Source organism: Cinclus cinclus, chromosome 6, assembly GCF_963662255.1.
Source record: "Cinclus cinclus chromosome 6, bCinCin1.1, whole genome shotgun sequence".
In the NCBI taxonomy this organism is placed as follows: Eukaryota; Metazoa; Chordata; class Aves; order Passeriformes; family Cinclidae; genus Cinclus; species Cinclus cinclus.
Genome location: NC_085051.1, coordinates 47,250,744 through 47,265,283, shown reverse-complemented (window position 1 = coordinate 47,265,283; position 14,540 = coordinate 47,250,744). Strand labels below are relative to the sequence as shown.

Here is a 14,540-nt window from a genome sequence, read left to right as displayed (position 1 = left end):
GCACAGGCCTTTCTGTGTTGAATTGCAAGCCAGAATGTCTTTTTAGAGTAAACTCTCACGTAGCTTTGTTTTCCAGGGCAGAAATTATTTGGAAATGGCTGCCTATCTGCATCTGTCCTTTATTATTTTTAAGATGTTGAAAATCATTAGAAATTAAGGGAAGCATATTCCAAAAGAAAAAAAAAATTGTAAGAATAATTTTGTATAAATTGTGTGGGATGGGGTTGTTATTTTGGGTTTTTAAAAATAAAATCAATGAGCAACCTAGAAAAGGAAAAATTACCCCTTGTGAGAAAGTTTGTGTGAGTGAGGTGTTATATAAACACTGTGGTATTTCTGGCACCTACACACAAGTGGAAATAGTGTGGTTCTCTTATTGTTAAGTTGACTGAAAAAGTTTTGATGATCTTAACCAGACCAAACAGTGCAAAATTCATTATGCTTTTTTCCTGCTATTGAATATAAATGTGACAGCAAGATGATACCTGGCAGCAGTCTTACTTACTGTTGGCTCCATAAAGCAGTCTTGCAGGAAGCAGAGAGCAAGGGATCCTTGACCACAGGAGGAGGAGTGATTTGCCAGACCACATTTATGACCTTTTTAAGAATGGCATTTTTTTATGTCTGTGTTATAGAGGCCTTGACCATCTAATCTGCAAAGAACTAAGGATGAAACTGGCTTCATATTTACATGACTCTGTGTCCCTGCTCTCTGGAGTCTGTGATGAGCCCTTGTAGGGTCTGGCAGAGAGGGCTAATAGAACAGGAAGCCTCTTGGCATGCCATTGTATGACTGTTTTCAGTTGCTTTGGAAAAATAAATTCCAGGAGAATGAAAATGGTATGGAGGAGCTACCTGTTGGCAGTGGCATTTTTAGCTCCAAAAGACCTTCAGGGCTGAGCTTTCTGAGGTCTTCGTGCTAGATGGATATGGTATGGACTGCAGTTTCTCAGGAGAATATTGGGGGGTGCAAACTGTTCTCCACTGCACTGAAAATCAGCAATGCCTGGCCATCTCAGACAAAGCTAAAGCGAAGACTCCATGCAGCACCTAGTGTAGTGGATAACAAGATGAAAAGTAGAGAAATACTGTTATTTGCTTTTTAGGACGCTTAAATCCTTATTTTGGGGGATGATGATGATTTGTAGAGATGATGGTCGGTCTCCCTTCCTACTCATGGTAACACAGGGCTGGACTGATGGAACACAGGTAATTAGTTAACTGTGAAAATGGGTTATAGTCCTCAGTGGTTCCTTCTTGACCAGAGGCACATGGAGGGAAGTCAGGTGAAGAGGCAGAGTCCCCTGGGTGCCTTTCACTTACTGGTGCAGCAGTTCTTGCCTCCTTGGTAAGAAAGGAAACCAACTACCACAGTTTCTGTCTTCCAGACAAAGTATATGGCTTTGAAAAGTGAGTATGTTTAGGCTCATGTGAGACATTGGGGAATCTTTGTTATGCTTTCATTAGAGCAAAATGCTCTCTGAGCAGCTGCCTGTCACATCTGTACAGGGGCTTAAGTAGCTTCATTCATTGCAGGTTCATATTGCATTCAGAATAATGGGTTGGGTGATGGAAAATCAATAGGGTTATTAATTTGTCTTTCAGAGCTTTTTCTGAACAGGTTCTCTTTGCGTTAGCCTACTTAAAAAGACAGATCAGATGCAGATTTTATGCCTAGACTTTTGCTATCAGGTTGATGAGAATTTAAAATATTTCCTCCCCTGCTGCACTTAAACTTCTGACTCTCCCACTCTGGAGTTGTCGAGGATGGGCTCTTCTACTCATGTTTGAGAAACTTTCTTAGGAGGGTTTGGGACTGAGATGAAGGAAAATGAGCAAGGTATTTTGGAAGAGAAGGAGGTACGGGACTTCTCAGCTGAGAAGAGGCAAGCGAAAAGCCAAAGGAAACTATTATGTCTTAGTAATTCTTTTCTAGTTGGGGGGACAGGTTAGCACAAAATTCAAATACTCCATTTGCACCTGAATTCACAGGCCAGTGCCCGTGTTTTATCAGTTTGAAAAATAATGATGTCTTAAATTATTGGAAGAGCCTCATAAACAGCAAAATTAATTAAAAATTTGTCATTCAAGTGCTAGGAGTTAGGATAGCTTCCCATGGGTAGGACTTGCAAGATGAAGGAGCAAAGGAATTTTGAAGGCTACACCGGGCAGCTGAGTACTCAGAAAGTTTCTTTGAGATATACAGAGAATAAAAATGTAACAGAGAAGATAGTTCCCCCTTCCCCTTGCCACATCCCTCATTTCTCCAAACCACTGCAGAAACCTCTTTTAGATTTAGAGACAATTTTGAGGTGAGTGTTTGTTGAAGACCCAATACACCTTCACCTGTCCTTTTGGAAGGAGGTGTCTGTGAAAAGAGACCATCACAGCCTAAGACAACAAAAAGGAGCTTTTAAGACTAAATCTGATGCAAACACTTTAGGCAAGCTTGTGTTTACATCTCTTTTTCCCTTGGAAAATGTTGACATGTTTTTACAAGCAGTCATTGTCATGTTTCTGTATGTGGGAAAACACAAATCCAAATGGCATTATTGTTTCTTTAGCTTAATTGTTTTCTTTTGGAATATTTTTTAATGGAACTTTGTTTAATATTAAACAAAAACATTATGTAAGTTTTCTTACTTAGTAATAAAAGCAAGTCAATGAATCAGTGAGTCTCTCATCATCTAATGACCTATTGTTTGCAATAGATATTGTATCAAATTTCTGTTAAAATATTTTTAGAAATCATTAGTTACCCTTTTTTAGGTAAAATGACAAGTTGCTCTATTCTCATCTATACACAGGCTTCTCAAGGAAAGTAGTTTTTTTTTAATTGCTGGGTTTTATCCAGAGGTATTTAATAGGGGACATGAAATATTTGGTCTCCTTCTGATTTCAAGTTTCATTGCTGGCCTTCTGCCAGTAATGGGGCTGGTACAAAGCATGACTTAACATCAGGCCTGGAATACAAGCAAAAGACAATCTGTTAAAATCCCTTGTTTCTTCTTGTTTGCTTTTATTATGTCAAAGATTAGAAGGAGAAAAACATAGATGTTGTCTGGGTCAAGCTGAACTGCAGCCCAAGGACAGAGCCCTTTCAAGCTATTGTTGGAAAGCCTAAATATCTTCCACACTGTTGCCTGTGTGGTTGGAGTCTGCTGTTGGACATCAGTCTTCAGTAAATCTACCGAAGTAGAGAGCAGAGTTGTTTTGCTGGAAGAACAAGAGAAGACTAGAAAGTTCAAAGTTGAAAGGTTGTGCTTGTGCTGAAGAGAGTACTGCTGTACTGTCTTGGCTTCAGTGTTTCTCTTTTCCTTCTTCCATGGCTTCATTTTCAAGTTCATGTCTATAGTAGCTCATCTCCTTTCAAATTAATTAGGCAGAAACCCTTTATGTTTATGCAGATCTGTATTTCTGGTAGTAGAGCCACTCTGTGCCATGGGAAGTGTGCTGTTACTTAGGCTACATCAAGAGTTTTCCAGTCTCTGAAGTGATCTTCACAGGTCACTTACTGGTGCTACAGTTCTGCCATCTTGGTAAGAAAGAAAACCAAATACCCCAGTTCCTGCCTTCTAGACAAAATATATGGCTTTGAAAACTGAGTATGTTTATAGTACATGATGCCTGAGTGTGCAGCATTTTCTAGCAAAGAATCAAAGTGTATGAAAGGTTTCACATCAGCTACTATAATTGCTCCTGGGAAAATAACAACAAAATTGACTTTTCTTATTGTAATTTCCTGTTGTAGAGAATTGGTGTAAGGCTAATATTTTTAAGTTGCTTATTTAAAGTGGTTTCCTGTGCATGGGTATTGAAACTTTTTTTTGTATGTGTTGGTGATGTACTGGTGAGAGGTGTGGGAGAAGGGGAACGTGCTGGCAGCTTAAAGGCCCAAGGGGAAGCTGGATGATTTCCTTTGGAGATCCTAGTGCAACTGGATGGTTTTGTTTTTGAATGCAGAGTTAATGCTTTGTGATGGAAAGCAACAAATAGCGTGTGAGAAAAAAAGCAGAGTTATGAGGACTTGGGTGCATTTTGATGCTTCTGTCCCCTGCACAATGTCAGCAGTTAATCTCTAGCTGTGTTCAAACAGGACACATACAAACACACTGACTTTGTTCTCCACTGAGAGTCTTTGAAAAGAGGGTGTTTCTGGATTCTGTTAAAAGGAGAGATGTGTGGCCTGTCCCCAAATGAGCTCTAGGAGACACTTCAAATTCAAGGTCTTTCCTTAGAAGACACAGATCTTCACTGCTCTGAGTTTTGCCATTCCTGTGCTTTCTGGCTGTCCGAGTTCCTAGGCCTGGAAATGGAGAAGAGCTGGAGAATAGTACCTGACATAGATTTAATGCCGACAAATTTCCTCACTTTGTAAAGAAAGCTGATTTGCTCAGAGTTCAAAAGTCTTTATGTGTGTTTCAAGGGGCTGTTGCCTTGTGCTCAGTACAGTTCTTCTTGATATTAGAGTAGTTTGTTAAAGTTCTCCAGACTCTAAATGGCTTTTGGAAAACAGCTCCCACCTCCTTCATCAGTTTTTTCATGCCTGCCTTGCAGAGCTTTTTTGGAGGCTCCTTAAGGCAACAGTATGAGAAATCAGTCACTGGAAAGTCAGCTTAGATGCTCATTTCTCCTGACATGTTGACTGGCATAGAATGGCCTTGAGATTGTGTCTTATTCCTGTTGAATTTTGTTATACTGTGGCAAGATTAGTGCTTGGATGGTCTTTAAATATGGTTTAGGGCTATTACCACTAGAAATAAAGCACTGTGAGGTTCCCTTACAGAAAACAAAAAAGCCAGGCTCCCTCTGGAAATACGTAGAGTAACATGAGCCAAATTAACAAGTAGAATACATGTGTCCAGGGGAAGCGAGGATGGTTCTCAATGCTGAGGTGAGAATCAGGAAGGTACAGGAAGGTACACAAGGAGCTAAGAGACAGAAAAATTATTCTCTCCTTGGAGGGCAGTAAAGGTGATGGAGTCCACAGACAGGAGGAATGTATGTGTGAGGGGAAGGATCAGTATAGTAGGGGCTGGGCCAGGATGGAAGTCCAGGGAGCTTGAAGTCAAGGTGAAACCAGAGACTGAGGTGCATGTGTGGCTACCACAGTGTAAAAGGTAGAGCTCGTACGTGCATCAGAAGTGCTGCAGGAGAGTTGCTGTCAGAGCTTTGCTGAGGACATATTTCAGAGCTGTGACATGTTCTGGGTGCTGTGCTTGCCTGCTGCCCCATCAGGGTACAGGCTGTCTGTAAGGAACTTGTCCTCTCAGCATGCTGGGAAAGACACACAGTGTGGTAACTCTGTCTTTTAAATGGAGGCACAGGGGGACTAAATGAGCTGTCTTGGTACACTCTAGAGATGTTGAGATATTCAAGTACAGTTTCACTGTCAGCAAGTTCAAGCTAATGCCCTAATCACTGGATCATGCTAGCTTACAGGGTGAGTCTTAGGCGCTGCATAAAAGGGCACGTATGCATAGACATGTGTGGGTGTTTAAGAAGCATTAGGTAATAAGATACTCTGGCTCTAAAAAAAAAATAAAACCTCATCTGTATTTGAAAGCTGATTGCTCTGCTTAAGATTCTGGATGTACTAGGGGCAGGGGATTCATGAAAACTGTATGTTCTGGGGTTTAGTGACTGGAAATGAACCCAGCTTCTGCTCCACTGAGCTGATGAGGCTTTTTATCCAGGCTGTACTGCAAGGGTGAGGCAACAGCTGGTCTGACAGTCTTGATGACCAGCTGTGCAGAAGGCCATCCCTTACTTTTCCCATGAGGCAGCAAGGTTGAACATACCTTTGAGAAATGAATGGTTTGTGTTCTGCAGGGATTACTAAATATGTCAGACACACTAAGTATGTCAGACACAAGTATTGCCACTGAGGGTTGCCTCATGCCTTATGAAGGAAAGCTGCTTGTGTTTTGTGGGTGATGCAGTAGGTTCATTAAACCCCTGTGCTGGCTCCTCTTAACCTCAAATGAATAATCTCCTTTCAGCAGCCGTCAGTTCAGACTATATAGTCACCAGAAAGTAACAGTTTCCCAGTACTGGGGTGGACAAGTCTGAATCCCCAATTAGTATCTGGAGCAAAATCACTTTCTGGGAATAGATTACGCTGTTCTTTTCTCTCCAGCAAAGTGTGTTTCCTCAGGCCATCTTGTCATACTCTGAAGTATCTTTTGTAGTATGTTTTCTTTTTTGAAAAATAAATTTAAATGGAGTAGAACTTAATGGAAGTCTATTAATTGCAGGAGCTTTTGCAGGAATGGATTTAAAGAAGTAAGTGGAAACATTAGGATGGCTTTGGGAGGACAGGTGAAACAAAGAAAGTTGCTAACTTTGGATGTATTTGTCTGATTTTAGGTAGAGTAAGATGGATGCATGTTTCCCACTGACTTTATAGAGCCAGGCTGGGGCCATGATGCAGGAATTCAGCTTCTGTTCTAAGAAACAGAAGGAAGTTTCGTTGGGTTTGCAAGGCCAATACCTGGCAGCTGTGTCTGTGTTCTGGGCCTAAGTGCAGTAGTGCAGTCATGACCTCAGTGAATGGGGAATTGAGTTCCCAAGATGAAGATCCGTGAGGTCATTACCTTTACTTTGTTCTTGTTGACAGAAGAGTATGAACCTAGAGAAGTAGCAAGCAATGAAGACACAGCGAAGCAATCTCTTCAGCTCTGCCAAAAAAAATTTCAGCCCTTATCATCCAGCCCTTAACACTGTCTTCGGCCCAACTAGAAGACAGCAATAAAAACAACATAAAAGAACGCAGATGTGTTTCTGAGCCTAGTTCAGAGAGTTGTGGTATTCACATGCAGTGATTGAATGCAAGGCTGACCCCAAGATAGCTGTGTGCCATCTTTCTTCTCCTAATGTCTTTTCTCAGCCCTGCTCACAGTTCTTATTGTGGCACTTGGCCACTGGCTCTCTATGAGCTGATATGCTTGCAGCACAGGTTTTGCTACTGATAGAGTCTACAGGAGGAATTTGCCATCTAAATCAGTTAGCTGTCATGTTTGTGTTTGTTTCAAGTGTCAGTGTTTTGACTGTCTCAGGACTTTTTGCATTGCCAAAGTCCATTTGGCTCCCCTTGAAGAGAAGCTGGACTTTTAACATTATGTATTCTCTTCCCAATTATTTTCTCATTATTTTTCTACACTCTTCAACCAACCTAATGCCATTTTCTTTCTATATATTGTTTTGCAGGAGTACATTGATGCTCATCCAGAAACCATTATCCTAGACCCTCTCCCGGCTATTCGTACACTTCTGGATCGATCCAAGTCTTATGAGCTAATTCGGCAAATAGAGGCATACATGCAAGGTAGGCCAATATCTGTGCTCCCTGGAGGCTTTTACTGTGACTAGAGAAGAAAGGAGCTTCCTTCTGGAGGCTGGATGTGGAGTTTGAAGTAGAGGTTTTGGGCCCCTTGCATTGTCTCTTCATGGGAGCACAAACACTGAAGCATTTCTGTGTCACAGGATTGCCCTCTGGAATCCTGTGCTCTTCTTTTTCCATATACACAAAGGAGGTTTGTATCTGATTAAAAATACGATGTGGATTTAATGGGGAGCATATTTACCACAGTGAGCACTCTCACTTCTCTGGGAAACATTGTCTTGTTGTGATCTGGTAAATTGAAATGACTGTATGAAGTCAGCAGCTTGTAATAAGTATCCTGAGGACTGAAAATGAGGCAGAAGAAGAAAAATTGTTTTTGGAAAGGGCCAAAAGAAAGTATAAAGAGAGCTAAGGTCTTTGAGAAGTACTGGAAACCTATTGCACAGGTTAATTGCTAGGAGGAACTTAAATGCAGATCTGGTGCTGGCTTGTTACCTGACATAAACTATTGTCCTTAATTGGTATCATTTGTGCTGTATTCCATGTTAGGAGTCATGCCTTTTCAACCTGAATGATTCTATTACCTTCTAATTTTAACCATTGCAACTTTTGGGTTAAGTTAGTCAGTCATTTCCCTTTCTACTTCTGCTACTATCATGTTCTTGAAACATTTATTGGCTTTTGAATTTAAATCTAGAACAGCTCTGAAGTAACTGTTTCATATGTTAGATGACTGTAGTGGGGGGAAATTGCATTTATGAACTATGTTCTAATGGGATGTTATTGGAAATACCATTGAGATTGTGTTATCACTGTTTGATGGGCAGGTAAGAAGCTCAGTAATTTGTCTTTTTATAGTTGTGGATTTTTGGACATATTATTTGCGTAAAACCTGCCTGGTCCCACTGGCACTGTTGTTATGTAGAAATAAGACTAATAAATCACAGCACTCCCCCTTGTCTTTTGGAATCTCTTAGAGAGAAAATCCTCAGTTAGTTTAGAAGGATTTTGTTTTGGAGTGGCTATTGCTGTTTGTGAGTGGGAGAAAGATGGTGAGGGAAACCTGTGGTTGGGATTTTGTTCGAACAGCAGAGATACTCAGTAGAGTTTGGTTTTGTTCTTGTTTTTTCTTAAATTGCTATCAGTACTATTGTTATCCATGTAAGAACAATATGTTTGGGAGAGCCTCCAGTTTTTGCAAGTAGTTTGTTTTCTGCCTATTTCAGCCTCCTTTGGTCAAACTGATAAGAAAAAGAAATAAGTGCTTAAGAAAGAAAAAGGAAATTTGTATTCAGGTAAAACCAACAAAAATAAGCTGTTAATGAAGTTGAGGAATGAAGTAAGGAATGGCATTGTCACTGGCTGCTGCAGTGTTTGCTGACTATATTTCCTCTGACCCTCTGTCCCCCTCCCCCCAACACTTTCCTCCCCAGTCCTATCTTATTTCTGTCTCATAATCAGAAATATCATGACCAAGACCTTGAACCAACTCTGTATTTAGCAGGGGAAATCTCAGGAGAGATGAATAATTGTCTAACTTCTTGTTCTGGCCTAAGTAGATCAGCCTCTGTATTCCTGCACATGATGATCTGCAGTAAGAGAAAAGTTACACCACTCTTGACAGTGCTGTGGGTTTTTCTTCCTTTCCTTGTTTTCACTTGCTAAGTTATGTTTTCTCTATAGCATCTACCATCTCATATCCCAAGGCCATGAGCACTCAGAAAACCCAAACAAGAAGCAATACATCTGTGAATAGCATGAGCTCTTAGGAGCCACATCTTTTATTGTCCTGGAATTTCATTATGGAAGAAACTACGAAGAAAATAATATCCTAGTCTTTATCTGTAACTAGAGAGTCTTTTCTATCACACACCACAAAATTAGTCTAATGGGTTAAGTTCAGTGCAAGAGATTGTCTCTTCCAAAGGAGTGTTGTAAACTTAGGAGGGTCGAGTTTATAGGTAAGGAGAAGCCTTCTGCTATTCGAAGTCCTTCAAAAGAAAATTCAGTTTTTATTTACAGATCAGTTTTGGATTTCAGTGATTATTGCCTCTATTTCAATTATGCTTTAAAGTAACTATAAATGAAGTATAATCTTTACACTTTAACCCTGTAGACGTGACAACAACTTAACTAAAGATTTGCACCAGTTAGGTTAAAGAGAGGGTGACCACATGTTCTGCTGAGGTCTGCAGCAGTAGGGCCCCATGGTCTATAAGCAGTTTGATTTTAATTCTAATTATTTTTCAGTTGTCCAAGTCACTGTCATTTTGACAGAGATTTCTCCATGCTTCCTGAAAAAGGGAATCCCTATTTGAAGTGTCTAGATGTGACACATGGACATTGTTAGGCTTTCTGAAAGTCCCATAACTTGCTCTTTATGGTTCTACTTTGATCCCACCTCCTGAGAATGCCTTACTGAGACACTTTGTGGCTGAGACACTCCTTGTCTCTGCTACCAGTCTGTGGCCACTGAATAAACTGAGGTGGAGAAGAGCCAGTAACAGGCCAGAGTTGTACCAACAGCTTGAGGGAAAGCACAGTGTCGATCCAGGGCTTTCCATGTCCTCGTCTGACACGTAGCCACTCAGTCCTTGTGGAAATAGAAGGTTCACAGACCTGCCCAGTCACTGAAGTTGGAAAAGACCTCTTGAGAATATACAGTGCAGTTCCCTGCTCAAAGCAGAATCTCTAAAGCAGGTTCCTCAGGTCCATGTCCAGTTGCGTTTTTATGTTTCTCCACAGATGGAGACTGCAAAACCTCTCTGAGCAACCTGTTCAGGATTCACCTTGAACCTGATGTGCTAGCATGCTACTAGCATTGCTGGGATGATTTGCAGGGATTGTTCCTTTATTTAGTATAGACAGTGATATCTCCCTTGGAAGGAAGTAGGACTCTTTTCTGGGAAAAAAACATTAATATTGATTTTAATGGATTCTATTTTGGAATCAATAGTCTGGCTGGAGCTGTGACTTCCTCTTTTTCCTGGTCTCTGTTATTTTGAGTACAAGCTCTAAGAGAGCTAGTTATTCTGCAACCTGTGCTTCTGAATCATTTTTTTAAAAAAGATTTGAAAAAATAAAGATTGCATTCCCAGCTAGTTTCCTATATAGCCAGCAGGTCTATGTTGAAACGAATCACTGAATAGATTTTTTTGGTGTCACAGTTGTTCTCTTAGCAGTTGTATTGCTTTGTTTACTTTTCTTTGAAGAATTGCTTCTTATATAAAAAGCACTCTTGATCAGTTTTGGTGATGCTTGGTGAAAGATTAGGAGCATTATTGAATAAAAATTTCATTTTAAACAGGGTATTGTGTGGTTGGAACTGTGTCAGCCTTTCTAAAGCATTAACCTAATGAAAATAACTAAATTTTCTGATGCTATGTTGAAAAGTTGTGGCCCTTCAGGTTTGAAATTCAAAATCTGACACTTAAAATTATGCTTAAGTTGGTAATGGATGATCACTGTGACTGGGCACTAGCTAAGCTTGTCATATTACATTTTTTGTTTAAAAATTAAAAGCTTTTGAAATTCCCTACATATCTTACAAGTGCTACTCACTTAGTGTGCTATCTAGTTTGTGTTCCCATCTGCTGCTTAACTTCCTCTTCTGTCTCAAGTGACTTGCTGGTTTCACTGATACTGTTTGAACTTGCAGACCCTGAAGTTAATTTCTTTAGCCACTTGTTCCTGGCTTTTTCTTCCATTGTTCTAAAATTTTGATGTTCTTAAATTTAGCTCCAAATCTAAAATTTGTACAGACAATAATCTTTGTGGAGCCCTCCTAGGAAAGAGAACTCCTGCATGAGCTGAGCTGCAACTCCTTAATTCCTCTCTTCCTAGCAGCTGTCTTTGAAGAATGGGAGCTATTTCCTCAGGACACTCTAAGCAGTATGCACCCCTTTAGCTTTGATATTTTAATCCTGGCATGTAATTAAAATCATTTATGTTTGATTGTTTGCTATTATATGAGATGCAGTTGCTGCTGTATGTGCTCCATTCTAATTTTGGGGGATATTACAGAACAGATCACAGCATCCTTCTCTATTCCCTGGATTTCTCTTTATCAGATTCTGGCTGTCTTAGAAATACTCCCCTCACAGCTGCATGTAACTTTTGTTACTAGGAGGCAAGCTCAGTATGATGAAATGGGTTAGGCATTTGATTTGGGGCTTGAAGTTTTGTGCTTGGTGCGGGTTCTGCCTTGCTGCAAGATTTTGGACATACCACTGTGCATCTCTTTATTCTCCTGACACTCATCTGCCAGTCAAGATGCTGCATTGTTTTGGGCAGGAACTCTCCTCCAGGTACAGACACATGTACTCTGATACAGCAAGTCTCTGTGCCAAGCAAACTCTGTAGGTTTTGTTCTAACAGAAAGTGTGGACCTGTTGTTGAGTAGAAAACTGCATCTACAATTCAGCACCAGGCAGGGGTGGGTTTTTTGGACATTATAGAGTGTGTACATTGTTGGAGCAGTGCATACTCAGAACTTCTCAGAATCAGGCCACCCAGTTAAAAGTGCATGAAAATAGCTGTATATACACAGCTTTAGGCATTCACCTTTTGAAACTGTAGTCTTTTTTCTCTGTGGCCTACTTTTCAGAGCTGTTTTGGTCAGAGGGGAGAGAAGAATAGTTACACAGGTGTCTGTCAACTTCAGACACTTCTTGTTTTTATTTGAAGCTCTTATTAAATTGAAGCCATATTTTTCTTTTCACTTTAAAGCCTCTTAATCACCTACCTGGTTCTCACTTCTTCATGTAGGGACATATCAGTAAAGTATCTTTAGTTAAAGGGCTGATGTCAGCTACTGTAAATAACCACACCAATTTTTGGGTGCAGAAGCCTCCCTCGTTGATTGTATGCTCTTTATCCACCAAGAACACATGCAGATAGATGTCTTAATAACTTACTCAAAATGTGTTTAATTTCTGTCTGAAAACTAGTACGCCTGTGTGAAAGGAAGGAGTTGGAATGGAATTGATATTCTCTGTGACAGTAAGCAGTTTGTCCAAAGTGCCTCAACTCTCAGAAGCCTTGCATGTGGCAGTCCTCTATACCCAGCTGCCAGCACTTGGTAGGTCTCAGTCCTGCTCTGTGAAACTGGAAGAACACTGGAGCATTTGCCCCAGGAAAATGCCACCTGATGCCCTTCTCATAAAAGCTCATTCATTAATCTAGGAGAAGGATAACAAAGAGACATCAGCATGTTGGTGTTATGATAACAAGCCCTGGCTTTGAAATTTAAACTGGACAGCTGCTTCCAAAGGGCTAATCCTGTCCTGAGAGGGGTGGCAGGAAAAGGAAGTGGGAAGCCCCAAAAGGAACCTGGAATCTTCTGTCTCGTACCATGTCTTGCTCTTATTAAAGCAGTTTACAAAAGATTTTCCAAGGTAAGACTGTTGAAAGTTAGCCATTTCATTATCAGAAAATACGAACAGGCTCTCTATTCCCTTCCTGCCTCTCTTCTTCCCCTTCAGATTTTCATTATTTTGAGCTGTGATCTCTTTCCCAGCATAGGTAGGAGGGAACTGGGGGCATCTGTGGATATGATGGGCACAGTCCCTGTTCTCCCAGCCAGGAGTGGCAGTCAGCCAGACTGCTGCCACTGGCCTCCTGAGATCCATCAGCTTGGGGTTATTCAAGTGACTCTGCAGGCCAACAGGCACAAAGCCCAGAGAATAATACAGAAAACATTTTTATTGTTTTGCCTCACAGTGTGCCAGTCAGAACTCCTTGAACCAACAATCAGTCTTCATCTTGGATCCTAGTAGTCTTAATGGCCACTGAGCTTTCAAAATAAGCCTGTCTGTAAAGTTCAGATGTTATTTCTGGGTGCACTCTTTAACTCTCATGTGCTTTTTTTCACCAGATATGAGGAATCTGCACCCCACATTCACTCTGTTTTGCTTATCTGAATCTGAAAAGAAACAAGGCTGGACCTTTTATCCATTTATTACATACCAGTGTTGGAAACTTCTGTTTTACATCTACATACATGATTTCAAAGCATTTTTCTACTTGATAAAGCTGAAAAAGTGGTAAGGTTTATATCTACTTAAGTGGGAGCTTCTGTGAATTTTATGTTAGGGGCTTGGGTGAATCTGAAGATGAACTGAATCTGCATTTTATGGGGTAAAGATATAAGCCATGAGTGCACTCTATGATCATAGGGCATTCTTAAGACATCTCCAGTTTGGGTTTTATGAACAGAAAATTGACTAATTCTTGAGGATTATTATCTCTCTAGAATTAGGAAAAGAGGAGCAAGGATTCTTCTTGTCATGATGAAGTCTTCACTGAATAAACTAGATGCTTTAAATTCCAGCATGGTTGTGTTTCAAGTTATTGTGAACCTCTTGAGCAGAAATTTTCTTGGCTGACATCAGAATTTCCCAAGTATCTTGGTGCTACAAAAAATAATGAAGGAACATGTAAAGATAAATTGCTCAAAGTATTGGTTTAAAAATAAACTAGGAATACTTTTTGCAGTAAGTGGCTTTTCACAGTGTTTCTACTCATATTGTCAAAGGTCCAGAAATAAGTCTTGAAAAACAGTGCCTTTCATCTGAGTTGGAAACCAGGGTTTGGCTGATAGAATATTACTCCAGTTCTGGTGTAATGTGTTTATGTCACTTCTGCTGCTGAAGAAGCAGTTTGTTCCGGTGTGGACAAGAAAAGTAGCATATCTTACTTTTTCTCAGATAAGTATTTAGCCAACATGTGGTAAGCCTGGTTAGATTCTAATCTCTCCACATTCAGAGTTCAGCAGGACCTTAAGGCTTTATCAGGATTGCATGGAATCAGCTAATGGTAACACTGCCTGGGAGGATGCTTTCCTGTACCAGTGAGGCCGCTAACATCCTGTATAAAATCACTACTGGCTCCCATTTCACCACTTCTGCTGGTTTTGTGCAACTGTTCCTGCGGAGTGTATCAGTAAAGAAAATCATGAACGATTGAGTGAATTTATGTTCTTGATGTCAGTCATTGGGTCTGTCTCATGAATTTTCCAAATGGCTTTCAGAAATTAGAGTGGATGGGGCTGAAAGTATAAAGGTTGATTAGAGAGACTTTGTATGAATTTCTTGAATAGTTTATGACTAAGTAGAACTAAACCTCTATGGTCAGTTGCTTGATAGTCTTCCTGCACAAGGTTGTTTACTTCTCATTGCCATTTGATACACTACAC

The 14,540-nt window shown here is 40.3% G+C and overlaps 1 protein-coding gene across 3 annotated transcripts in view; it reads left to right on the top strand.

Moving 5' to 3' along the window:
- ITPK1 (inositol-tetrakisphosphate 1-kinase) overlaps window positions 1-14,540 on the top strand; it is a 143,716-nt gene that overhangs the window by 71,349 nt on the left and 57,827 nt on the right. For all 3 annotated transcript variants that reach the window (XM_062495497.1, XM_062495496.1, XM_062495495.1), the window contains one exon: window positions 7,210-7,327. In XM_062495497.1, the coding sequence (XP_062351481.1) occupies window positions 7,210-7,327 (118 nt within the window). The remainder of the gene's footprint in view (window positions 1-7,209; window positions 7,328-14,540) is intronic.